The 26,310-nt window shown below is 38.7% G+C and overlaps 1 protein-coding gene across 3 annotated transcripts in view; it reads right to left on the reverse strand.

The window, feature by feature from the left end:
- The window catches only part of LOC129725333 (serine/threonine-protein kinase NLK), a 189,027-nt gene that overhangs the window by 11,987 nt on the left and 150,730 nt on the right, over window positions 1–26,310 (reverse strand). Inside the window, exons 4-10 of one of the 3 annotated variants that reach the window (XR_008728075.1) lie at window positions 12,239–12,294; window positions 3,142–3,334; window positions 2,865–3,074; window positions 2,619–2,807; window positions 2,346–2,547; window positions 2,190–2,283; window positions 889–1,034 (exon numbers count right to left, since the gene is read on the reverse strand). Coding sequence is in view for 2 of the 3 variants with exons in the window: in XM_055681012.1 (XP_055536987.1) it covers window positions 1,755–1,818; window positions 2,190–2,283; window positions 2,346–2,547; window positions 2,619–2,807; window positions 2,865–3,074; window positions 3,142–3,334; window positions 12,239–12,294 (1,008 nt within the window). In the remaining variant the exon portion in view is untranslated. Of the gene's footprint in view, window positions 1–888; window positions 1,035–1,523; window positions 1,819–2,189; window positions 2,284–2,345; window positions 2,548–2,618; window positions 2,808–2,864; window positions 3,075–3,141; window positions 3,335–12,238; window positions 12,295–26,310 lie in introns of those variants that run through there. The other 2 variants (XM_055681012.1, XM_055681013.1) reach the window with 2 other exon arrangements.

The raw sequence follows: 26,310 nt of genomic DNA on the forward strand, positions 1-26,310 counted from the left end.
TTAGATGGATTGAGAAATAAGAGTGTTTCCTAATCAAATGTGGTTTGTGACAGCCGGGAGAAATAGAAAGAGCCTTATCTGTATGACTATACGTCCTCGGGCATTACTACCTTCAAATCCGCAAGAGAATCTTTAGTAGTATCAAACAAATTGATCATTCCCCTTTTTCAATTTGGGATTAAAAAAACCTTGCCAAATTAGGTATTTGCCTCTGCATTCAAATTATTATTGGCCAAGCCAAAACGCTAGGGAAGGAAGCACGAAACAGGTCATTCAGATCAGATTCAGATGGATTTATCAGAAAAAAAAAAATATTTGGGCTCGTATCAGGGGTATATAAAATTTAACATTACGCTGAGCAGTTGTGTCTCTCACAAAGACACGTTGTTGCAGGATACGAGTTCCAGACAAATCGCTACCGCATTCGTGGGATTGAGCCCTGAGTTTTTCAGCACATTGTTTAACATCGAAATTAAGGGTGGCGACGAGCCTCATGGAATGGGCCTCGCGGAACTGTTTGGAATTATAGTACAACGGTGGGGAACCCTGTGAGGACAGTGAAAACAGCATTGGTTTACGAATATATGTCGTTGGCGGTGATGACCTCGAGATCCTCTTCTTGTGACACTGCATTTGTCGGAATAACTTTCTCTTACTCAACAGAACGCCATCTGCACGTGATCGGCGCCGTTTGCAACTGTAAAAATTTGATTATTTTTATAATTATTATACTAGGAAACTGCATTCCGAACGAGTACAATAGAGTACACATTAGAACCAACCGAAGTTCACAAAGTTTCACGTTCACAATAGACAGAATAGCAGCCAGGGATCCGGAGGATTTCACACACATTAGATCAACCGTTGAAAACACGGTTATATGGTTACCTTTGACAACATTGTTTTTCGAAGAAATTCCGCACCACGACTTGCTTATCCAGTTTGTTTCTAGCATTCACCACTAATTCGCTTTCGAAAGAAATCGATGAAATGGGATATGCATTATTCGCTTGGTTGGACGTTTTCGTATAAAGCTGTAAAAATATTATAAGAATAATAATAATCAGTTGTTACTTCACCCGGAAGAGTTTGCGTATGCGGATATTTGCGAAATTTTCAGCTGCCCTAAAACTTCACGAGGCCTAGTCACTGGAACATGAACTAAAAAGTATAGGTGAATGATATATTTTTAGGCAGGAAAGCAACATTTTAGCGCGTTTGTCAGTTATTAGAAAAAAGCTTCCGGAAGGGGTAGGGTGGATATTAAATATTAAAATGTCTTTTACGAATATATGAATGCAAAAGTATGCAAAAGCAACATCACTTATAGGGTGCTTTACAGGAAAGTTAAAAACGATTATATAATGCACATGAATTAGAAAAGTTAACTGAACTATAAGGAAAAAAATGGAGTAAATTACAAATTAAACACTATACATGAGGTAAATTCAGAGCGGGTGAAAAAAGGGGTACTTTGTGTGAGATGCTAAAAGGAAAATAACAAAAATCGGACACACCTAGGGCAACCGGTCCGCAGCGCGTTCGTTCAAAGTCTCGCTCTAGGCGACAGTGGTTCTTAGGGCTAGTGGCTAGTGGTAGTCGTAGTAGTGGATAGACCTAGAAGAGCCTAGCGGGAGGATTTTGATCTTGTTCTTTCTGGTATTTTCGCTGTAGCTGGCAGTTTTGTGCTATCTCATTGTCTCCTAGTATCTTTGTGAATGTGTTTTTTTTGCTTTTCGTTTTTCATTTACACTCTACTGTTGATGGTAATTGGATGATGGTGATGGCTGATGATTGTTATTGCTGTTGTTGACGATACTAATATTTTGAAATATTTAAGTGACTTATAGTAATAATTCAGTAGTTTAGTTTCGGAGGAACATAAAGTAAAGACAAATTCAATAGCTCCCTATCAAAGATCGGTATCAGATTTTTGTAACCACTTGAACCTAAAAGCTGAGGTTTTGTTAGAATCACAATGAACAAAAAAAATCCTATTCTTACAATAACAGAAATTTTCAACACAAAATAACACGTTTTGTATAACAGCCTGTTTTGTTACACCTCATACTGAAATTCTACTGATGCTCTACAGTTCTTATTGATACCCGCGAAAAATGCAAATGAAACAAAATAAAGATCAGTGCAAGACAGAAAAAATAAACCAAATCTAGTTATTTGACGCTTACCTGGCGAAACTTTTGAAGGCGGCACTTTGAGGATTAATACATAGTGGCACGCGACCTGTTTGCAACTGTTCAGCTATGAATTTGTGCATTTCCTCTGTTCAAGTGAAAAATAACATTAGCAACGGAATAACGAAGAACTAATGAATTAAATTATACCTTTTACTTGTTGTACTGAGGTTAACTTTCGTTCCCAGAGATCATCGAATGGCTGAGCAGCCGAGGGCTCGAATTCAGCAGCATACTGACGCATACCGGCTGATGGAGTGTAGCAGCACTTGCACATGCAGGAATGGTAACGAAGACGACCTTCGTCAACGTAAGGATGTGCCAATGCATCGATAACTGATATTCTTTTGTCCTGTAATGTTAAAGTTTACAGACGATTAGTTTGAAATATCTTCCAGACTGGGTACAAACACGGCTACTAACCGGATCAAAGACCAACATTTGACAGAGCAAATGTACTGCTTCATGGGTGGCATGTGTGCTGAGAGTGTACAGTGCGGAGTGGGATGGCGGTTTCGGAGCTCTTCGCAGCATGTGACTTCTGGCACCGTCGCATGCGTGTCGCATGTCTTCTAACGAAGGAGTACCAAGCAGTTCTGTGATGAGTTCGAGCTTCGGAAAAAGAGGGAATCAATTTTTGTTTCTAACCACATATAAAAAAAACCTTACCTGTTGTACCGGACTTTGCGCTTGGAAAAGAATTCGTCTGCCCAATAATTCACCGAATATGCAACCAACCGACCAGACATCGACTGCTGCTGAATAGTGTCGCGCACCCATGAGGATTTCCGGTGCGCGATAATACTGTGTTACTACTTCCTGGGTCATGTGTTTCGACTGATCAGGCTCTTCAACACGAGCCAGCCCAAAGTCGCAAATCTATAAAATACAAAATTGATTAGTATGTAGGTACGTGAAACAAATATAGATAAACGCCTCAATTTACCTTCAACACACAATTGCTGTTGACAAGTAAGTTTCCAGGTTTAATATCCCGATGAAGAATGCGCGCCGAGTGGAGATATTTGAGACCGCGCAATATTTGATACAGGAACACTTTGATATGGTCCGCCGAGAGGTGTTGAGGTGAAACGATGATTTTGTGCAGATCCGACTGAAGCAGTTCTGTGATGACGTAGCTAAATGATTTGAAACAATTCGAGTGAAGGAAAATTCTTCGAACAATGAACTGAACGTTTGTTATAATACTAATTTTATTTCTCATCCAATTGTCTGTCAAGTTTTTAATCCACCATCGGAAATAAAGCAATTTGGCTTATCAAAAAGACTTAATAGTTTATCGTACCACCTACACACATGCTTGAAAGTGTAGTAATCGCGGTGGTCTTTGTTCGCTGCTGCAACATGATACATGTGTGACCTAACCAACCAGTAAAACAAATGACTTTGCCGTTGTCTGGTCACTGTCTGCGAGGCCAAGCATAAATCGCTCATTTATCCTCATTTCTGAACGTTCACAGCTATGCATTGTCTAGCTGCGAGCGAGGGCACCGCCCAGTCGTGGCTGCTCTCATACTCGTGCAATTCTACCATATAGCCGATCTAAGCGCCATTCAGTCCTGCCTGGTCGCATGATGGAACGTGGAAGCAAAATCAAACATAATTAACGATTCCTTTTCCTCCCACCATGCTCTATACGGCAGACTAGTATATTCGTAGCGGAGCTATCAAAGAAAGCACTTTGTTACTTCTCATTTCCGGCGCAGCCCAACAAGCAGCCGAAACATTTTAACACTCCAACCAACACAGCATCGAAACAGAAAGAACTGTGTCTTTGTATAGATAAAATAAAGGCAAGTGTCAAGGGTAACGAATGAGCAACGAGTTTTAAAATTCACCAAACTGTGAAAATACGGAAATGAATAAAAATGAATAAAAAAATATAAAAATAAATAACAGAAAAACAGTGATTCTTCAGAAAATTCAAGTTGTAAAAGTAAGTTTAGCATTCAAATTTGAAGATGAAATGAAAATAAAAAGAAATTGAAAAGGTTGGATATGAGACAAGACTGTAAGATTACCGTAGAATTACGACAGTCTGTTTTATATCAATGTATTTCTGCGAATGGGGTTCGACTGGGGTTAATAAATTTGATGGTCTGAATTTCAGTAATAATTATCTTTCGACTTGTTCTTGTTAGGAGAGGAAAAAAAATGCAAAGCATTCCTTTTTGAAATTCAACTTTTTGTTTATTCGGCACAGACTTTGCAGCCAACCGGTAGAGTGTACAGGACAACTGCGGGGCTAGCGTTACGATCCTCTGCTCATACTAACAGTCTCTCTTCCAAGCCGGGATTCGAACATACGGCGACTGGTGTGTTAGACCAGCATCACAGCGGTAGTTAACGAATTCCAGTTTACTACACCTCTAACGAACAGTGAACTGGCATAACTAGCAAGCTGTGGATAAGCTTACGGTGAAGTATTGCTGGAGATTTCGTTTGCAAAAGATTCCGCAGGAAAAAACACGATCGATGCGCATAGAAATTCTCGACTACTTTGTGATAAGATCGTATGTCTAAACGTAAACAAAACGCGTGAGAGTTATATCCCTTGTACTTCACAAGCACAAATCATCTCTCACTCGTTTTGTTTACGTTTAGACACACGACCTTATCACAAAGTAGTAGGGACACCCAATAAGGTTTTTTTTTGCACGTGACTCACGTAGCGACTTAGTCCGAAGACATACCCAGGGTGACGGAAAAGTTTTCAAAAATAAATTCCCTGATTTTCCCTGTAATATAAAATTAACTTCCCCTATATTTTTCAGCATTCAGAGCAAAAAAAAAGTAATGTAGATGAACGGAACTCTGATGACCAAAAAAAAAAAAAATATTCGATCGGTTGGGAAACCAAATAGTGAAGTCCCGTATGAGACTTTTATGCTAAAAAATCCGTTTTAGCGCTGAAAAAACATTTAAAAAAGAATCGTGGCTTGGAAAAATTGGTTTCCCTGTGTGTTTTTTTTTGTTTTCCCTGATATTTCCTGAATTCCCTGATTTTACAGGTTTTTTCAGGATTTCGCTACCCTGCATACCTCACACAACAATTTAGTGCAATACGTAACCGATCGAAAGAGCTGGCGCTAGGCCGAGCATGAAGGACGTCGCCGAACAAGAAATTCGGTCGATCAATGACTTGAGTAGAGTTAGTTTGGTGTTGGCGCGAGGGCGGTACAGCTGTATAGCGTTCTAAAACTAGATTTTTCCACATTTTTGTTCAATCAGACCTTTCCACTGCAGGTCACTTTGGAAAATACATCATACGTTACTGGCACTGTTTTTCCAATCATCATTATTTCATCATTATTAATTTGTATAGAGCAGTATTTCAGTACCGTCGATAGATCGTTATTATGGCAGCAAAAAAGATGAGGGCCAAGAATGGAGCCTTGAGGAGCGCCAGATGGCACATCCCCACGGTTAGAACAACGATCACCACACAAACTGTCTGCTTTCGTCAATGCAGGTACGATTCCATTGCGCTTTCGGAGGGAAGTTTAACTGCACTTGCAGCTTGTTCAACAATGTGCTATGTAGAATTGTACATACATAACATTTATTGCCGTGTCTCAGTAATTTATTGCCGAAAACGGTACCACTGAGTGCTCGGTTTCTCGGTTCACTCAACTGATATTCCGGCACCAAAAAAACTCGGAATCTCGGTAGTGATAGCTCGGTAATAATTTGTGCTGGAATTGTACTCTTTCTGTTGCATTCGAGAATGATCGCAAGTGATTTCGAAGCAAAATTTCTCCTTTTCAATGATTCTGGAATGGTAGACGTTACCTTTTATGCAACATTAATGAAATAACTCTGTGACATTAAAACATTAAAATAGACTAATATGGGGTCGATTTACAACCTCTGGATATCATCTCGGTTTCGTAAAGTCATATTAGTTGGTATTCGGCCATTTTATGTTTAACATAAACATAAACTCGAAAACAACAGGAGTCGATTTCAGGTTTCTGAGCAGTGGGCATCATCCCAATTTCGGAAGTACTCATATTGTATGGTACACGCAAAGTTTTTCTTTGTTACTTTATAAGCAATAACGCAACATGGCCTTTTAGGTAACAAATCTATTACTAGAAAAGCAATAAAGTTCTTCTCCAGTCAAGTAACAACACATACTGTCATATATTTTACACGTGTGACAGGAGTACGACTATCTAATAATGGTCGTTTCAACCACATGCAAATTTTTTTCTGTCGAAAAATGTTCCCTTGCCATCTCCAGTTAAGAAACAACACATACCGTCGCATAACGTTTGCGGTGAAGAAATGGACTTTTTTCAGATGGTGATTAAAAAAGTTAACCGGAACATTTGCCATGGCAGACGAAAAATGCGTGTAGGCATGTTTTTAGGCTCTTTCTTCGTATGTTTTATTATTTCCTCCTCCGTTTTCGCGACAAAATTGTTGAAATAGATCTTCCACTTCAAGTTTGCCCAGAAATTCTCGATGGGACGCAGTTGGGGGACGTTGGGCGGTTTCGCCGACTTCAGTACCACATCGATATTCAGCCGCTCCATCTCCTTCAACGATCGCTTCGAGTATTGGGCCGACGCTAAATCTGGCCAGAACACCGTGTCTTCGCCCTTATGGTATTTTTTGATGAACGACGCAACTTCTGGCAGGCTATAAATTTCCCCGTTCACAGCCAGCCCGGAGCGAAAGAAAAGCGACTTTGCTATCCCCTTCTCGCTGATTGTCAGTCACAGCAGCACCTTCTTGGGGAACTTGGTGTGTGAAATAAATTTCACCTCGGAGCTCACTTCCTTCTTGGGAGAAGTGAAAATTGAAGCTTCTTGTCGTTCAGGGTCGCTGGCCGTCCGGAACCGGGCTTCCGTGCGATGCTCTGATCGTCGTGTCAAAATGTTGTAGATGCCGGAACGGGCATACCCGGCGTTAACAAAGTGCCGCACGATGTCCGTTTTTGACGCGGCGGGGTACCGTTCTTTGAACGCGCACACTTCTGAAAGCTTCACTTTTTTCGCCATCACAGTTAGAGTTTGACTGATAGAGCTGTCAATTTTTTTTGCTAACTCACGGGTTACTAAGATTAATGATGCATGAGAAGTTTTGTCAGTGCGATTAAAGGTAAACCCATGAAAATTCGGCAATTTTTGTAATTTTTTTTTATCGCAAACGTTATGTTGTAAATGTTACTAGTTTCTTCTATCTCCAATTCATATGGTGTGCGTGTATTAGTGTGTTCTTTGTACGCATACGGAGTAGAGAAAAAATATGATACGAGCTGCCAAGCAGTATTGGCTGCACATACAACCGTGTAGCCGACATATATTTTGTTACTTTTTGGTTATTATTTTTGTGTCTAATGCGCAGTCATAAGACACAACATGTAATAAAATGTTGCTCAAAAGTAACAAAATCTTCCCCCGTTTGCGTTGGGTGTACATGTTCAAAAATCTTTATTATCCAGATAAATCTAGACTCTCGGCAATACTGTTCACAACAGGCAATTTTATTGATTTACTGCTTATTAAACTATCATTAACCCAGTTCCAACGGAGAGAAATCAGTTTTTACCTTAAAAAATGAACCTTATACTCGTATTACTCATCAACTATATGCACAACTGACACAAACTGTACTGCATGTTAAAGATCAATCTATTCTCTAACCACACCGAACGGGTACACCGTGCAAATTTTCAAATATAATTGGTAAACTTAAATCACCGGGAATGGGTTAAGCGGATTTCAGCTGAACTAAAGCTTGATAACCTATTACTCAACAAAAGTAGGGCTTGAAATCATTCCAAAATAATGCTGCTCAGTGTTGTTGTTGCAGAAACCGAGTTCTCGCCAAACACGTGAAAAGGGCCCATGTGCCATTTGTAAACAAGCCAAATTTTCTCATTTTGTGATTAATACAATCGCAATCTATCCCTACAAATAAGATTTGTTGATAAAAGAAGTTTTTTTTAATCAACAAATCTTATTTGTATGGGCAGATTAAGCTTGTATTCGTCAAAAGCCTGAAATTGTGGCTTGTTTACATATGGCACATGGGCCCTTTTCCCTTGTTTGGTGAGAGTTGTTAGTGAAACATCTCTTCACCGTCAAAAGAACAAACGAAGGATTGTGTGCAAAGCCACGACCGCAAGGTTGACGATGAACTTTATAAGGCTGTATGTACATTGTTGCATTCTAAAATGATAAGCTCGAAGCAAATTCCTCCTGTTCGATATTTCTTCGAATGATATCTTGTATGAATATGTTTACGTGAGTAACTTTTATGTAACACTAATAAAACAACTTTCTGACAATAATGAGAGATCCCGAAAACATTTAAATAGACTAATCTGGGGTCGATTTACATCCTCTGGATGACATCTAGGTTTTTTTCTTTTTCAGAAACCGGAAGTCACCATTTTTGGAGAAATTTCTCCAAAAATATTGAATGGGATTTGTCCTTGTTTCCAGCCCTTAATGGCCAAAATTTGCGTTCAAAACAGGACTCTACATTTTTCAATAGTACAATAGTTAGCACCATAAAATCACATCTTTCCCATTTTGGCTGACACGTAGTTAATTTTACAAACAATTGCTACAAGAATGAAGGAAATCTGTTGAAAACTGACTGAGTTGAAGGCATTCGAGATCGCACAATTGTCGGGATCAGGCATTCCAAAAGTACAGCCTTTTTTACTGTCTTCTCAGAATGTTTTCTCTGTTGCTGCGTGTTTGCCATAGCTGCCCGTGGTAGCAGTCGTATAATCATATTGAGAACGTCATGGTAACAGAGCACCGCAAAAGGAAACGAAAAATGAACTTCGTGTGTCGACTCGACATTATTCGGAAAGAAGAAACTGTTTTTGTATATAGACGTTCATGTCAGCACTACACAAACAGCGCGCTTCGGTAACAGGCCAAATCCACCAGAGACATTTTGCACGCTTTTTTTATTTGCCTATGATGAATGTCGTGTGACGGCTGTTATAGAAGGCTGTAGGAAGAATAAGCAATATACAATATCGCACGCTTAGCCTTGGGGCTAATAGTGGTCTCGATCAACTAGATTAGTTGAGAGAATTCGTTATCGATATTGTTTTTGGCACATTTTGTATGTGTAGGATAAGTACGATACACCGTGCCCCAGTGCTGAGTCGAGAAAATTTCCAGCTCGAAAAGATCCTCGACTCGATCGGGAATCGAACCCGATATCACAACCGTGTGGGAGAGCTAGCCGACCGACATCGCTAACCACAGAGCCACGGGGACCACAAAGCGTAGGGAGTAAAATACAGACTGCTCGGTACCTTGCCGACAATCGTCGTGCAAAGAAAGGCAAACTCAGTTATAGAACGGCTGCGTACATGGCATCGCCGACATGAGAATCAGGTGAACGGCAAAGAAAAAACATTCGTGTATGGGGAACTAGACGGCAACGTTATAGTCGCATGTCGGCCTTTTTATATTTCGCTAATACCACTACTGTTATGGAGAAACGCTCTCGAATGTCATAAAAAACTGTCATTTCTTGGTAACATTTTTTTCCTAGTCGGACGTTCTTGATTTTTTCGGTATATATGTACCCTCCATTTAGAATGAAACCGTAAGACGTAATCCTACGTCAAAAACTTTGGACGTCAAACAGTGTTAGACATGAGAAAGTTCTTGTTAGAAAAATTTTTTTCCTTCATTTTGAAATGTTCAGAAGAGAAAGAAAATTCAGATAAACATCATTTATCGAAACTAAACTGGAAGCATTTAATTGACATCTTTTTGTATCGAGGGATTTCTAATCAGTTTCAGAGAAAATATTTAAAAAAAAAATGAAGCTTTGCATGTATAAATATATTTTGAATTTTTTTTTTAGAAAAATCAATAAAATTATGAAAATTAGTTTTTTATGAGCGTTTAATTATTTTGACCGTTTGGAAACTGTTTGTTGGCTTAAAATGGTATTATCGTATATTTTTCTGCTAGCTATTTACTTAAGCTAGCAGAACAGAGCATTTCAAAAAAAAAAATGACGGAGCTTATAATTCGGTGTTTTGGCATTTGATGAGCACCGACTGTGCACTGAACTTTCATGCCAATACCTTATTTTATGCTGACATTGCACTTCCAGCTTTAGAGACATATTGAAAATTTGCACGATGGAACGATTCAGTATGGTTGGAGAATAGATTGATTATTGACATGCAATACAGTTCGTGTCAATTGTGCATATAGTTATGAGTAATAAGAGCTTGAAGGTCATTTTTTGAGATAAAAACTGATCTCTTTCCGTCGGAATTGGGTTGATATTGCTTTTCAAAATCAATAAGATAAACAAAACTATATGATTTTATAAAAATTTTCAAAGCAGATGTATAAAAAACGCAATAAAGACCGAAAACACCAAAGACAAACGAACGTTTTTTTTGATGAATTACTGTTTTAATTGCACAATTGAATCCAGTTAAAAAAAAACAAGATGGTCATGTCATTCCAAATTGTATTTAATAACCTAAAATATTATTCAAATGATAAAAGCATGTGGTAAATCCCTCATTTTCCGGACCAGATTTGCTGACAAACAATTCAAATCTCAAATCCCTACTATGTACCACAGAAGCTTCCCGACACCGGCATTGTATAGCAGGCAGCACAGTTGGCGCAAAATTGACAAGTAATGGAGTACTAAGTGGAAAACTTATCTCATCGTATGTAGAGTAGCAAGAAGGACACCCTGTGAAGTGAGGTGAAGGTACTCCACTCAAGACGGCAACCGTTCGTTCAGTTCAGGTGCACGAAAGCTACAGGGATGCTGCATTTGCAGCCGTGCAGCATACCAGTGCTCTCCAGCCCAGCTGGCAAAACTTTGTTATACCGGAGCATTCCACTGCTACTGGCTGTGCACCACTGTTTTAAAGAAATTCTTCGCTTTCTTCACGCTTACGGTTGTTTGCTGAATTCTCCTGCGCCGGGATGCCAAGCGTTCGCAGCCTCCGGCACAAATACGCAGGCAAGTGGAAGCTCTATGATGTGCAAGAAACAGGACGCAATTTTCTTGTTTGCCTCGGTGCTTTGAAACAACACAGCTGATGGGGGTACGCTTGTTTCCACTTGAGCTAACCTGCTCGAGTCAACTATTTCGACATGGTGCGCCGTTTTATGTAGGAAATTTTCTTTTTCCGAAGTTGCAATAATAATGTGCTTTTAGGGTGTAAAATTACCTTACGCCTGCAGAATAATCAAATTGCCCCAGGGGAAAATTAGATTATATTACATGCAGGTGGAACTTTTTGGTGAAAGCATTCATTGAACGGAATATTATGGAAAGAAGGCCGATTCCGGGTACTTTAGTTTGGTCCTTTTATTGCTTTTTAATTTGTTTTGCGTTGAAAACGTTTTTTTTTTTTTTCAGCAGATAACATGACCATCTTGGTAACGAAAAGTTTTACTGTTGTCATTATTTCAAGCGATGCTTGAAATGTGAAGACATCGTAGTATGACTTAATCCATTAGTTTAATTTACCATGTCTGATTTTTCGTTGCACAAATCTGTAAGACAGGTTATTAATTTGAGAAGGAGTGCGAGACCGTCATCAATTATCATATTATGAAAAAATAAAAACCATCAAAGTAAAACTTTAGAGTGACAATCAGCTTAGAGTTGAAGGTTTTCTCTTATCGATTGTATCATTATTACGATCCACGAATGACAAAGTGGTAATGGCGATTTCGCAGTACGCGGGCAAACAGAGCAAAAATTTAGATGGTTCTTTCCGGTTGCAGGTGGTTCGATCAGAAAATTTGCACTGGCTTGAGCTTGTTTCGCAAGTGAGGCAACAGGCAATTCGTTGACAACCAAATAAAAAGTGCTAATATGATGATTTGTTGGCAATATATCAAAGTGTTTGAGTCCAATTTCCGATTGCTCTTTAAGGTGTAAATCGAATTCGATATAATAGAAATCTTAATTCAACAGTTTGTGTAGGTGATTATATGACTTGGCAGTTATGTTTAACATGTATGTGAGCTTTTTGAAAGGGATACATTTCTTGGAAAAAGTCCAGATGGGGTGGCTGCAGGATGTCGAGTGCTGATAGGACCTGAAAGTGAAGTAAAAAAACAACAAATTAACATTTTGATTATATGCAATGTATAGGCACTGAACAGCAACTGTTCCATAATAAATCCATTAATACATGAAAATAAACCTAGCTATCTTAAATTGACCTTGCAGTGGAACGGTTTTATGATTTCACGTCTGAATCATTCATGCGTCATCCGACATATCCTACTAAGTTGAAGTATACGGCAAAGCAAACGAAAATGAACCATCTGACAAGGGAAATTCGCATATCTGCTTGGCAGGTTTCCAGCTTATGGCAATGTCATTGAGTGTGTTACCATAGTGCATCGTACTGAGCTGTTTTCACATGATTCATAAGAAACCCTCAGAATAAGACTGCATGAGTTTGAATTCTACTTATAGTTGGCATTTCTGGTTTGTATACAATGAAATAAAATCATTTTCGAGCTCAAGAAAATGTGTTCGATTGTTCAAAATTTCGTTAGCAATAAACTACCCGGACGAACACATATGATTCGCATAGATTCGTGAGCGTCCTTGAATAGGGTTCCTAAAAAAAGAATCCTCAGGAATGCCCTGTATATGGCTCTAGGACTCTTGAATAAGATTCGTGAGTGGGAATCCTCCGGATCGTGTTTGCGATTCCTTTCACGATTCCGTCATCGTGTTAATCGGTATCCTGGGGATTCTTACTCAGGATTTTCTGCGTGTTAGTAAGGGTATAGTACAAAACTAAACATCCTTATTCCCATTTAACGAACTTTGTTGAAACATCTATTAAACAAGCCACAAGTTTTTGCATGGTTTGATGTCGACCACTTTTCTGAACTTAGTCGCAGCGAATTGAGCTTGTATAAAAGTATTTCGCGGTGACTAGCACTTAAGACGTGACCAGCATGAAAGATCGAATATAATACATTTTCCTGACCCGACAGAAAATTTCACTATAGCTTGATGGCTAATGTAACATATATTAATTCACACTCTATATTAAACTGTCTGCATACATTATGATAAAAAACAAGAAACTTACGAACAACAAAACTACCACCAATCTTGTGTCCGTACCATCAACTACGCCCTCCATTTTTGACGAAAAAAATCATGATCAAATGATGTTCCACGTCGCAATGACATCTGGTTTGGACAAAGTCGGAAGCGATGAAAACTATGCTCTCGTGACTTCGCACTGATTACAATAACGATAACGAGTGTCTGATTAATGACTGTGACATTTACCGCGCCTTATCTTGCTCTACCCACACACACCGGTCTGAAACGAATGACCACTTATCCCAACTGAGAGGCATTGCGCCTCAGAACTAATACCGTTAGCGCTCTCTAAACGGCGACGACGAGCTGAGCAGCCACTCAATTACGTTTCGTAATTAGTTGCCACAGCACGAACTTTCATTTGCTTCAGATGTGTTTGTTTTATATTGTAAAAAATAGAGGCTCAAAATATTCATACTTACAATTGCGAGCGGGAATGTAACCATTCTACATGCTCTATTAATTTGAAAATATTTTCAAGAGTGAGTTTTTTTTTTCTTTAACTATTTACTAATAATTTGGAGTGATTTACCTACACAATGTATACTATACAGCCCTAAGGGTCGTATGAAACGGCGACGTAGGACTAAACACTATAATTAGCGGGATTTCCAGTTACAAGTCAATGTCACCAAGTCCCTGAAACATACAAATTTTTATTCTCAGTCTTCCCATTTTTAAAATGATAATTTAACAATGGCACAATTTTATTGTGCCGTGTTTTTTTTTGTTCACACAACATTTATTTTACACGACATAAGCCCACCGTGCCCACTTTTTTCTGAAAAAAGGTGAAAAAAAAAATTAAAAATTAATTTCAGATAATTAGTAATAAAGCTCATTTTTAAAAACTCAATTTTTTTCTGTATAAAACTACAAAAGATTACCTAAAGACTTCTCACAAATTCCAAAAATGACTCGTGTTCCAAAAAGTTAAACCAATAGCACAAAATGGCATCTTTTGCCTTTAGAAACGTCTATGCAAAGTTTCAGTCAAATAAAAAATGGTCGATAAATTGGTTGCCCGTTTGTTGTGCTCTACTTTGAACCAGTTGATCGATTTTCGACCTTTTTGGATCCAATTAAAGGTAATATTTCTTATTATTAAGAAAACATATAGAGAAATCAAATCTGTGTGCTTCTAAATGCAAAGAAATAAAATTAATGAAATAATTAAATTTACACAAATATAAAAATAGCATATTTTAAGAAACATCTTCATTAATAGTGTCAAGTGTGCCTTTCAAATTAAGACCGAGTGATATTTTTTATGTTTGCCCCAAAACAGAACGACAAATAAATGCAAATAGGCATATTTTCCTATGATAAACATCAATAAACTTGAATAGAATTGAGATATTTACATTTGTCAGCTTTGCACATTGTTTGTATCAAAAGCCCTAAAAGTTGTGCAAAGGCAGTGTTTTGATGTAAAAATTGAAATAAAAAATTAGAGCAAGAAAGGTGTTCTTTTTCCAGTCTGATTCGGTTATTTTCAAAGATAGAGAAAAACTTTTTTCTGCAAAGTTGCTTTCAAATTAACATGACTACAACATTACTGAACAACTTTTTTTCTATATATAAAGATAAAAAAGTTAGATACTATATTTCATCGAAAATTTGGGTCATCATAATTTTTGTTAATTCTTTGATAAGCGCTTAATCATCAACTTGTGAAAGATTTTTTTCAGAGTATTGCTATCGAACTCTAGATCCCAATTTCCCTCTGTTTTTCTAATAGGGGGGATGTTTTGTGATGAATTAATTACACTGTGCTACAAATGAAAAAAAAAAATGCAAGAACTTCTGAAGTGACCTAGTATAGGTTGTAGGTCTTGTTGAGTGTAACACTCGCTCATACTAGAAACTTTCCAAACACCCCCAAAATCTGAAGTTATGATCAAAATACGGTTTTCTGGACCTCAGCGCATATAATTTTTTTAACTTAGTCATTTATCAACCGATTTTCAATATTTAAGCAGTTTTAGCAAGGGGACAAAGAGAGCTTTCAAAATATACACAGGTTTGTACTAATATCAATAAAAAATTTTGAGTTATTTGAGCTTGAATCTAATTTTCTAGACTTTTTCACCCTAATTTGAAATTTGCTGTCTATTTTTGTAAGAAATATACCACAAACACACTAGAATTTTGAAAGTATATTCAATTCCGAATCAAATAACAGTAGTTTTGTTGAAATCGGTTGATTTTTGGCTAAGTTATATATTTAAAAAAAGAACCAGAATTTTTGGCTTCTATCGCACAATTATTTCACGGTGTTACAAATGATGAAAAAATGCAAGAACTTCTGATGTGACTTAGTGTGGGTTGTATCTTTAGTCAAGTGTTACTTGCGCGTTTACTTGAAGTTTTTCAAATACCCCAAAAATTATAAGTTATGGTCAAAACCCAGTTTTTTGACCTTAGCTAACATTTTTATGTTTAATTCGGTTATTTTTTAACCGATTTTTTTAATATTTTTGCTGTTTTGGAAAGGTGAAAAATAGAACTTTCGAAACATACAAAATGTCTACAGAGTTAATGAATGTAATGAATAGTTTTAAAATAAATAAGATGGTTTATATTATTTTCAAATTTTTCCAACTTTTCTCGCAATTTTTCACGGAAGGAGCTTTAATTGCTGTAGAATTGGGAAGTTTTTTTAATGCCGAACGAAAACAATAGGTGTTGTTAATGAGAATCTGTTATAATTTGGCTGAAAAATGATTTGATGAAATCTACGATTATGGTGGGAATCATCAAATCATATCTCATCCAAATTATAACAGATTTTCATTAACAACACCTATTGTTTTCGTTTGGCACTTAAAGTACTTTTCAAATTCTACAGCAACTGAAGCTCGTTCATTACAAAAATATGTGAAAAATTGTGAAAAGAGTTAAAAAAATTAAAAAAATATAAATCATCTTATATCTAATAGGGGGATGTTTTGTGATGAATTAATTATTTACTAATATTTTTTAGAATTTAATTAGTGTGTTCAGCCACAAACGGTACATATCAACACTATTACATACACTTTAAATTTTATTTCATTAAATAGATTGTAATTGCCTTCGCAGTTAAGTGCAGGGGCGACTCGTCCATAGGTGCAACCTGTGCATCGCACACGGGAACGCCAGGCGAAAAATATATCTCAAACGCAAAATATTTCATTGGTTTTAGTTTCACTTTCAAATAGTAACTAATAGAATGACTTGCGTTATTACGCGCACATTATTGTGGTTACTTACTTAAACTACGATTTTCAGAATTTGTAGTTGAACAGGGAGTTGAAAAGCCACCAGTTGCCCCTGGTTAAGTGAATATAATTGTAGGAAAATTGTAAACCCACTTGTCAAGCAAAAAAAACTTGAGTTTGAAATTAAAACCCTAACCTAATCTTAACCTATCTTACTGACTATAAAGAGAGCTAATCGTTGTAATTGAGGTTTGCAACGATTGTTGTCGGAACTTATTGATAAATTGGTTTGACATGTTTTCTAATGTTTCAACATTAGTAAGCCTATGTAGTTCAGTCGTACTAAATCGGTGAGGACGCTTCAATATCGTTTTCACAAGTTAATTTTGAAGCCTTTGAAGCATCTTCTTTCTGGTAATACTAGGGTTTGCAATCCCGGGAACGATTTCCCGGGAAAAAGCTTTTCCCGGGATTCCCGGATCCCGGGAACAAAAATATTAATTCCCGGGATCCCGGGATTTCCGATTTCCGCGAAAAATTTTGTATGATTCACTATAGTTTCCTATGCAATATCGCAATAAAATTAAATACGTCAAACTGGTGTGACCTGAAATAAATCATTTTATAAAACTTAAAGTCAGTATAGTATTTCAAAGTAAAAATCATCTTTGCATGTTAATTAGTAAGCCTTCAAAGGCTCTAAGACTGACTTATTTTGACTCGTATTGAACTGATTATTTAGTATTCTATCGTTTCCTTCCGGTTTGTCTCGGTCACAGAAAACCACCGAATGGCGAAATAACGAAATAACGTACCATGGAACGGGGTGAATTGATAAATTTTTTTAACAATTTCCAATTAACTAGCTTCATGTACATTTTTCCCGAAATAGTATAATTTCAAAACAAGTACTGGTATGTGCTCCAGTGAACCTCTATGGCTATTGGTGAAATTTCTATCGTCTACTTCATGAAATAAATTCGATAATTCTATAAGGTACTATGAGGTAAATTAGGGTGAAATTGATCACCATTGAAATCCATACATTCTTTTGGCAATGTGCTTTTTCTTCGATATGCTAAAGATAAATGATGATTTCTGTACTGAAAAATATCATTTACAGCTAGTTTGGAAACGAAAATAACGATATTTCAGGTTAAAATTTGTTTATTTTGGTTCACGTGCTGCTTTTTGCTAAATTTGCTCTTATTTGATCGTCGTTAGACCGATTTAAATTCGGTATGTTGTAAAAGCTCAAAAACTAGCTCTGAAATTAAAATCTTCGTGGTTTCCTGCGAATTCATCAGTATTTTTTTAGTGGTATGGAATGATCATTGTTGCAAATTACATTTTTTGAGCTTTTATAAACTTGATTCACTTCTCCAAATTTGACGTAATTAACTCTCAACTAAGATGACTTTAAGTAAATTCAATACTTTTTTTTTGTTATTTGGAAACTTGTTTGATTAAATTTGATTGAGTTTTGACTGCGTTAGAATTTTTCGAAGATATGAAAAATTGCACCGGGCATGCAAGAGTTAACTTTGACAGGTATGTGAATCATGCAAAAGTTGCGTTTAAGGACACGTTAACATTGCTTAGAGTTGTAAGAGCAATATCTTTTGATTAGAATTTCTTTATCACGAATTTCCAGGTGATCAATTTCACCCCATTCCACGGTAGTTAATTAACCAAAATTCTTCCTCGAAATCTTACGTTCTAATCAATATTGATATAAACTCCAAAAGGGTTTGAAATGTTGTTCTGTCAATCAAAACTAGATTTAAAACGCAGTTTATTTAAAAAAAATCACAATTCTATAGCAAATATATTTAAATGAAAAAAAAAAAAAAAATAGCGAATAGGTGTGCCACCGCTCAAGTAAACAGAAAATATTTACTGTAGTGTAAAAAACATTTTGCTTAAAAGTCCGTACCGAATATAGCAAATATTTTCCACGTTCAATGCCTGCCTATCACTTAGTTTTCTCTTCAACAAACTGGAAGAATTGGACACCAGTTTTCAATTAAGTGTAGCAAAAGCTGTAATCGGTGATTTGAAAGTATTCTAGAAATTGAACAACAGTGGTGATTCAGCAGACTTGAGCAAAGTTTTACAGAAGGAAATAAAAGCGATGAAGCAATTGTTTGACGACATGAAGCCCTTTAATTTTCCTCTTCTGCAAAAATATGCTACAAAAAACGATCACGAATTTTTTATGTTAACTTGAATATGTTTTGTATTTCATTTGTTTTTCATGCGAATTGAGAATGAAATTTAAACAATTTTTTGTTACCTTTTACTGATCAACTTCAGTAAAAATCTCATTTTGCTAAAAAATTTGTCTGTTCCCGGTTCCCGGGAATTCCCGGGAAATGCGATTTTTTATTCCCGTTTCCCGGGAAATCGATTTCCGGGAACATTGCAAACCCTAGGTAGTACAACAACTTGTCCAGATGGGGACTTCATAGAATATTGCTGATCTAAATATTTGTTTGTAAATAAACAGTTCATTCTTTCAAGTCTAGAATTTCTGTTGATGAGGGGATATGAACATTGAAATATTCTCAATGTGTTTTTTGAAAATTAAAAATTATCCCTAAATAAATACTTGATCAGACAAATTTAGGATTGCACCGTTCATCTTAACACCGTGATTATTGGTGGGTTTGAGAAACGAAACTTATAGTTTTGAGGATATTGTTGTTATTGTAAATTGTATTTTTGATGCATTAGGAAAAGTCTTCTGCAAGTATGTTGAAAATATATCTAGTCTATTTTGCGGCAAGTGCATATGACACGAAGGCTTTTCCTTTTACGGAAATGCTTGTATCGTCACAAAACAGAGATTTTTCACATCCAGGCGTAATATAGGAAGATCAGAAGTAAAAATATTGGAAGTAAAAGATTGGGCCCAAGATACTTCCTTGAGGTAAACCAGCTCTCCCGAGCAGGACAAAATATCATTATAATATCACAACCAGATATTGGAAATACACCTCATTTTGATCTTAATATGGTTTACATAGTTGGTAAAATAACAAAAAATAATACCAAATATTGTTCCTCCAAGACTATATGAATAACAAAGCTTGATATTTCAATAACAAACCAAGAATTTGCATTAAAAATCACGAAAATGACCGATTCAGATATTTTCAACTTATTGAACACTGATCGCATAACTGATACATCATAAATAATCAATGTCGAACAATTTTCACTTAAAAACTTACTTTTAATCAGATATTTTAGAATCATCTCAAACATCTCATTGAAGGCATAGCGAGATATGATATCAAAATTTTATGATATTTTCTTATGCACGTTTGAAACGTGAATATCTTTCAAATAACACGATAAGTCCTTATAACTAAATATGTTATTGATGAGTTATGATTTTGTTATCCTCTCCTGCCCGGGCTAACAGGAAGTCTATCAGATTTACCCAGAGGCGTCGCGTGGCTCATTTCGTTACATGTGCACTGTCATTTACTTAGGTTCTGTTTTCCTTGAATTAGAAAAGGAAATCAAGCCAAAGTGTTTCAAGCTTTGAATTGAAGAGTCTCGCTAGCATGCTTACTTGTTATTCTATATTTATTATATTTCTATAATTGCATCTGTTTGGATATTAGGGAATAGAGTACCTGCCCAGTGCACAAGTTGCACAGGTGGACCCGACGCCACTGGATTTACCATTTAAATAGTTAACCTGACCAGTGCGTTCTGCAGGGCAGTAATGTAGGACCACGGCTTTTTACGTTTTACATAAATGATACATCGTTAGTCCGCATGTTTTTTGCGGACGATGTTAAGCTGTTTAAGATTATACGGAATATCGCAGACAATGTCGAGCTCCAGCGACTAGCCGACATATTCCACGAGTGTTGTTCTAAAAACTTACTGACAGTTAGTATCTAGAAATGTTGCATAATTACTGTTGCCGCAGCTTCTGGCAACGCTGAGCCCGTCGCTATCGGAAATTAATCCCTCGATCGAGTATTCGATCCCTGCGCAGTCGACATCAAAAAACGGTCTTTGACAGACGGAAATAAAACTTCAGTGTCATTAAAAAAAGAAGATCAGAGATGCTTAGAAGTGTGGCAGAAAACGTTTCTCTTATTAATACACATTAATACAGTATTTGGCAATTTCGATCTAATTTTCAATTATATAAAATATTTGTAAACGTAAGTTGATCTTAATAATACTCTTATTACAAATTAAACTTAAACTAAATGTAAATCTTACAGTAAACTATTAAATAAATCTACGGATCTAAATTCCAACCTAAAAATACGAGCCTACACAAAATTGTAAGTTTTGATGAAAATGATTAAAAACACGCTAATAAATATAATTCTAGCTTTAGCTGATCGAGAACCTTGAGTTTCACTGCTGAAAGACTGTGTAGTCCTTATTCGTGTGAACAAACTAAAGAATTTTTGTCTAGAATGGCAAACAATGATAACGTGATGACGGCATAAATGCGAGTGCTTGTGCTGCTTGTGATCGACCAGACTGGGCAGATGACATGGTTCAGTGCGACGAGTGTACCGAGTGGTATCACTTCAAATGTGCTGGCGTCACAGCATCTGTAGAACATCGTCGTTGGGAGTGCAGCGGTTGCCTTCCCATTAGTGTGAGCAGCCGATCTTCCAAAATTTCAGTACAAAAGGTATTGGAGCAGAAAAGGTTAGAAGAGGAGCAACGGATTCGCCGTAAGCGATTTCAACTGGAGAAAGCGCTCGAGAAGAAGCGGATCGATCAGGAGAGAAATCAAATATTAGAAGAGAAAGAACTGGAGAAAACGTTCCTTAAAGAAAAATATGATCTATTGGAACGGCAGGAGGTACATGAAACAGAAAGTGTTGTGAGCGATAACTGTCGTACGACCCATGAGAAGGTTTCGCAATGGTTGGAGAATGACGGACAAGTAGAGCCTAATACTAGTACACCAAAGGTCGTACATACGAAGGCATCTAATCTGGAAGCCCCCAATCGAAATTCTCGTATGGAAATGAGCTCAGTTTCAACCTGCTCGATAAGCGGAGGGACAAATGCAAATTCTCTTCCTTCGGATGCGCTTTCCAGACCGAATGTAACGTCAGATTTACAACCGCAACATCCTATCAAACGCTCAACCAACCCGATGCCCCCCGCGCCACCAGCCAGTGCCTTATCGGATGCCGCTACCATTGAGATTCCACCGTTACCGTTTCGATATACACCGTCGCAAGAAGTTGAACTCCCACCAAGGGCATCACGCCATGGTGCAAAAATTAGAAGAGCGCTACCGTTAAAACAAAGCTCGCGCCCGTTGAGTGCAAACAAACAAGTGCCCACTGCATTGCAACCGGATTTAATAAACCAATTGAGCGCCCTAGAGATGGGGCCTTCCTCATCGCAAATAGCAGCTCGTCGAGTAATGTCCCGGGACCTTCCGGATTTCGATGGCAACCCGGAAGAATGGCCTATTTTCATTAGCCAGTATAACATCACCACAGAAAACTGTGGCTTCAGTGATGCCGAAAATCTGATTAGATTACAACGGTCTTTGAAGGGCCACGCACGAGAATCTGTGCGCAGTCGATTGTTGTTACCCGCCTCCGTGCCTCAAGTTATTGAAACCCTTCGACTGCTCTACGGTAGACCAGCACTGCTCATATCCACTTTGTTGAACAGAGTACGCACGATGGCACCGCCTCAGATGGAACGTCTTGAAACCTTGATTGACTTCGGGGTAGAACTTCAGGGGCTCTGCGATCATTTGCAAGCTTCCGGTGAAATTGCACATTTGAACAATCCGTCGTTATTACAGGAGCTGGAAGATAAATTACCAACATCGCTAAAGCTCCAGTGGGGAATGCGTAAGCAAAATAGCCCAAATGTAACCTTGCAGACTTTTGCAGTTTACATGTCACAAATGGTTACAGCTGCTAGTCATGTAACCAAGCTAGTTAACTGCTCCAACGATCGACGTCTGGGTGATCGTAGAAATAATAAATCGAAGGAGAAAGTGCTACTAAATACACACAGCTCATGTGACGGACAAAAGTCAACAACCAGTATCATCACGGGTGTATCAAAGCGTTCTTCTGCGTTCTTTGCAATCAGTCGGACCATCGAATAAAGGACTGTAAACAGTTCCATGGTCTCACTGTAGAAAATCGCTGGAATAAAATTCATTTCCTAAAACTTTGTCGTACTTGTCTCAATTCACATGGGAGAAATCGATGTCGGTTGGCAGTTAAATGCGGGGTCGACGGTTGTGAATTCAAGCACCACCCGCTGCTACATTCGAAGGTTGAGAATAAAGCAAAACCCACTACTGCTGAGAGCCACTCGCATCGCGATACTGAGTCAAAAGTTCTTTTCCGGATGGTCCCTGTAACTCTGCGAAGTAAATCAGCGACGGTGAACACGTTCGCGTTTTTAGACGATGGTTCATCTCTAACGTTGGTAGAGCAGTCAGTCGCCAACGAGTTAGGTGTAACCGGACCAACGGAGCCTCTTTATTTGAAATGGACCGGGGATGTAAGACGATGAGACTCTAAAGAGATCTCACTTGAAATATCGGGATTGGCTGGCACGAAATTCTATGGTATCCAGTCAGCCAGGACCGTATCTGAATTGAAACTGCCGGTGCAATCTCTAGACCCGTTCAGCCTTGCTCAGCAGTACCCTCACTTGAAAGGGTTGCCGATTTCTCGCTATGAAAATGCAGTGCCACGCGTGCTTATCGGTTTGGATCAGGTAAACCTATCGTTGTCACTTAAATGTCGTGAGGGACGGCTGGGAGAGCCAGTGGCCACAAAAACTCGTCTCGGTTGGTGCGTTCACGGAGGCGGACGCAATGGCATTTTGAAGCCTATAGGTGTCTGCTGTTACGTTTCAGACACTAGAGCAGATAACGAGCTACACGACCTGGTCAAAATGCATTTCGAGATAAATGATATTGGCTCTAAGCCATTGATGGAACTGGAATCGGTAGACGACACGAGGGCAAAAAATATTTTAAGAGACACTACTAAACGCACGGATGGAAGGTTTGAGACAGGGCTCTTATGGAGATATGATCAATTCGAATTCCCGGAAAGTTATCACATGGCTCTTCGCCGGCTGGAGTGCCTAGAGCGGAGAATGTCTCGAGACCCTGCATTGAAACAAAACGTGCATCAGCAGATACAGGATTATCAATCGAATGGCTATGCTCATCGTGCTACTGACGAAGAATTGGTGGCCGCTGATCCTCGCAGATGTTGGTACTTACCACTGGGAATTGTGACCCATCCCAAAAAGCCCGGAAAAGTCCGTTTGATTTGGGACGCAGCGGCCAAGGTAGACGGCATTTCCTTAAACGCACTTTTGCTGAAAGGGCCAGATTTGTTGTCATCTCTGCCAGGAATTTTGATTCGGTTCCGTGAAAAACCCATAGCGATAAGTGGTGACATACGCCAAATGTTTCACCAAATTCGTATCAGACCTGAAGATCGACACGCACAGCGTTTCTTGTGTCGGGAAGATACAACCAAGAAACCGGATGTGTTTCTTATGGATGTGACAACATTTGGCTCTAGTTGTTCACCGTGCAGCGCGCATTATATCAAAAATAAAAACGCCGAAGAATACGCGGCTGAGTTTCCACGCGCTGCAGAGGCCGTGGTGAAGTGTTATTACGTGGACGACTTGTTGGATAGTTTTGACACCGAAGAAGAAGCCATGCAAGTGGCAGCTGAAGTTAAACTTATACATAAGAGGCGGGTTTGACATACGTGGTTGGCGTTCCAACTCTCCAGCAGTACTGCGACATTTGGGAGAAACAGTTGTTCCGGCGGTTAAAAATCTGGACTTAGAAAAGGGAGACTGCGCTGAAAGAGTACTCGGCATGCTGTGGCTACCTACCGAAGACGAATTGGCTCAAATGCGGCAAGATATTTCAGGAATTATTGGCGAGGGCCGTCGACCAACCAAGCGACAGGTATTACGATGCGTTATGTCATTATTCGACCCTCTTGGTTTGTTGGCTACATACATAATTCACGGAAAGATTTTAATGCAAACGATATGGCGTTGCGGAACAGGCTGGGACCAAGAAATCGGAGATGAGGCATTTGACTTATGGAGAAAGTGGACCGACAATCTATGCCATATCGATAATATTCGGCTTCCTCGATGCTTCATTGGCCGAACTCCTTCAGGATCGATACGCTCTATTCAACTTCACACATTCGTGGATGCAAGCGAAGAGGCCTACAGCGCTGCTGCATATTACCGAATAATATTTGCTGATGGAACTATATCTTTTGTCTTGATATCGGCGAAAGCGAAAGTTGCACCTATTAAACCGCTATCCATACCTCGTCTAGAATTAAGGGCAGCCGTTCTCGGTGCTCGGCTAGCAAGTTTCGTGGGTGATAATCATACTTACGCAATCGACAAAAGAATATTCTGGTCGGATTCTAGTACAGTACTAGCCTGGATCCGGTCAGACGCTCGCAGATATCGGCAATACGTCTCTTGTCGAATTGGTGAAATACTCACGCTTACCGAAACTCGGGAGTGGAAATGGGTACCGACGAAAATGAACACTGCTGATGAAGCCACAAAGTGGGGTCATGACCTCTGTTTGTCACCGGAAAAAGAGTGGTTTCGCGGACCAACATTTCTGCAGTACCCAGAACAGCAATGGCCAATCCAAAAAAGCAACGTTAAATTCGAGACGGTAGAAGAATTGCGATCATGTTTTGTGCACAAAGTAATTATACGCAAGCCAATAATAAAATTCGAACGATTCTCTCGGTGGGTGCGGCTTGTTAGATCGGTTGTGTGGAGATTTATAAATAACGCTTGTACCACGAAGCAGCACCGGAATCTAGGGTTGTTGAGCACCCAGGAACTTCAGAGGGCTGAAAACACACGCATTTGTCAAAATGAGTCATTTCCTGATGAAATAGCACAGTTGAAAGCAGGCGATAGCGGGGTGGAGAAAGCATCCTCGATATACAAGCTTTCCCCTTACCTGGATGAGCACGGTATCCTGAGAGTGGACGGAAGAATAGGCGCAGCTGCAAATACCGAATTCGACACGAAATTTCCCATAATTTTATCGAAGACACACAGGTTGACAAATCTACTGTTAGACAATTATCATCGAGAAAACCACCATGCAAACTTTGAGACCACCGTCAATAAGGTAAGACAAAAATTTTATATTTCCCACCTTCGGGCAGCTGTACGAAAAACGGCTCGATTATGCCAATGGTGTAAAATCTACAAATCACTACCAACAACTCCGAGGATGGCTCCCCTACCAGCTGCCAGGCTGACCTTCTTCGAACGTCCTTTTTCTGACGTCGGGGTGGATTTTTTTGGTCCAGTGACGGTCAAAATCGGACGTAGTCACGCTAAGCGTTGGGTGGCACTGTTCACATGCCTGACGATCAGAGCAGTGCACCTCGAAATATAGTTTGAGCACAGATAGTTGCATTTCATGTTTTCGTCGCTTCGTCGGTCGTCGTGGAGCTCCTCTCGAAGTCTATAGCGACAACGGTACCAACTTTGTAGGAGCGGAAAAGGTACTTATGCGGCAAATTAAAAGTGACATGGCGGAGGCGTTTACAAATACTAATACAAAGTGGCTTGTCAACCCTCCTTCGGCCCCACACATGGGCGGAGTTTGGGAGAGGATGGTGCGATCCGTTAAGGCAGCGATCGAGAGTATAGATACGGGAAGAAAGTTAAATGATGAAGGGTTTTTGACGTTGTTAATTGAA

The sequence above is a fragment of the Wyeomyia smithii genome, chromosome 2 (genome assembly GCF_029784165.1).
Source record: "Wyeomyia smithii strain HCP4-BCI-WySm-NY-G18 chromosome 2, ASM2978416v1, whole genome shotgun sequence".
In the NCBI taxonomy this organism is placed as follows: domain Eukaryota; kingdom Metazoa; phylum Arthropoda; class Insecta; order Diptera; family Culicidae; genus Wyeomyia; species Wyeomyia smithii.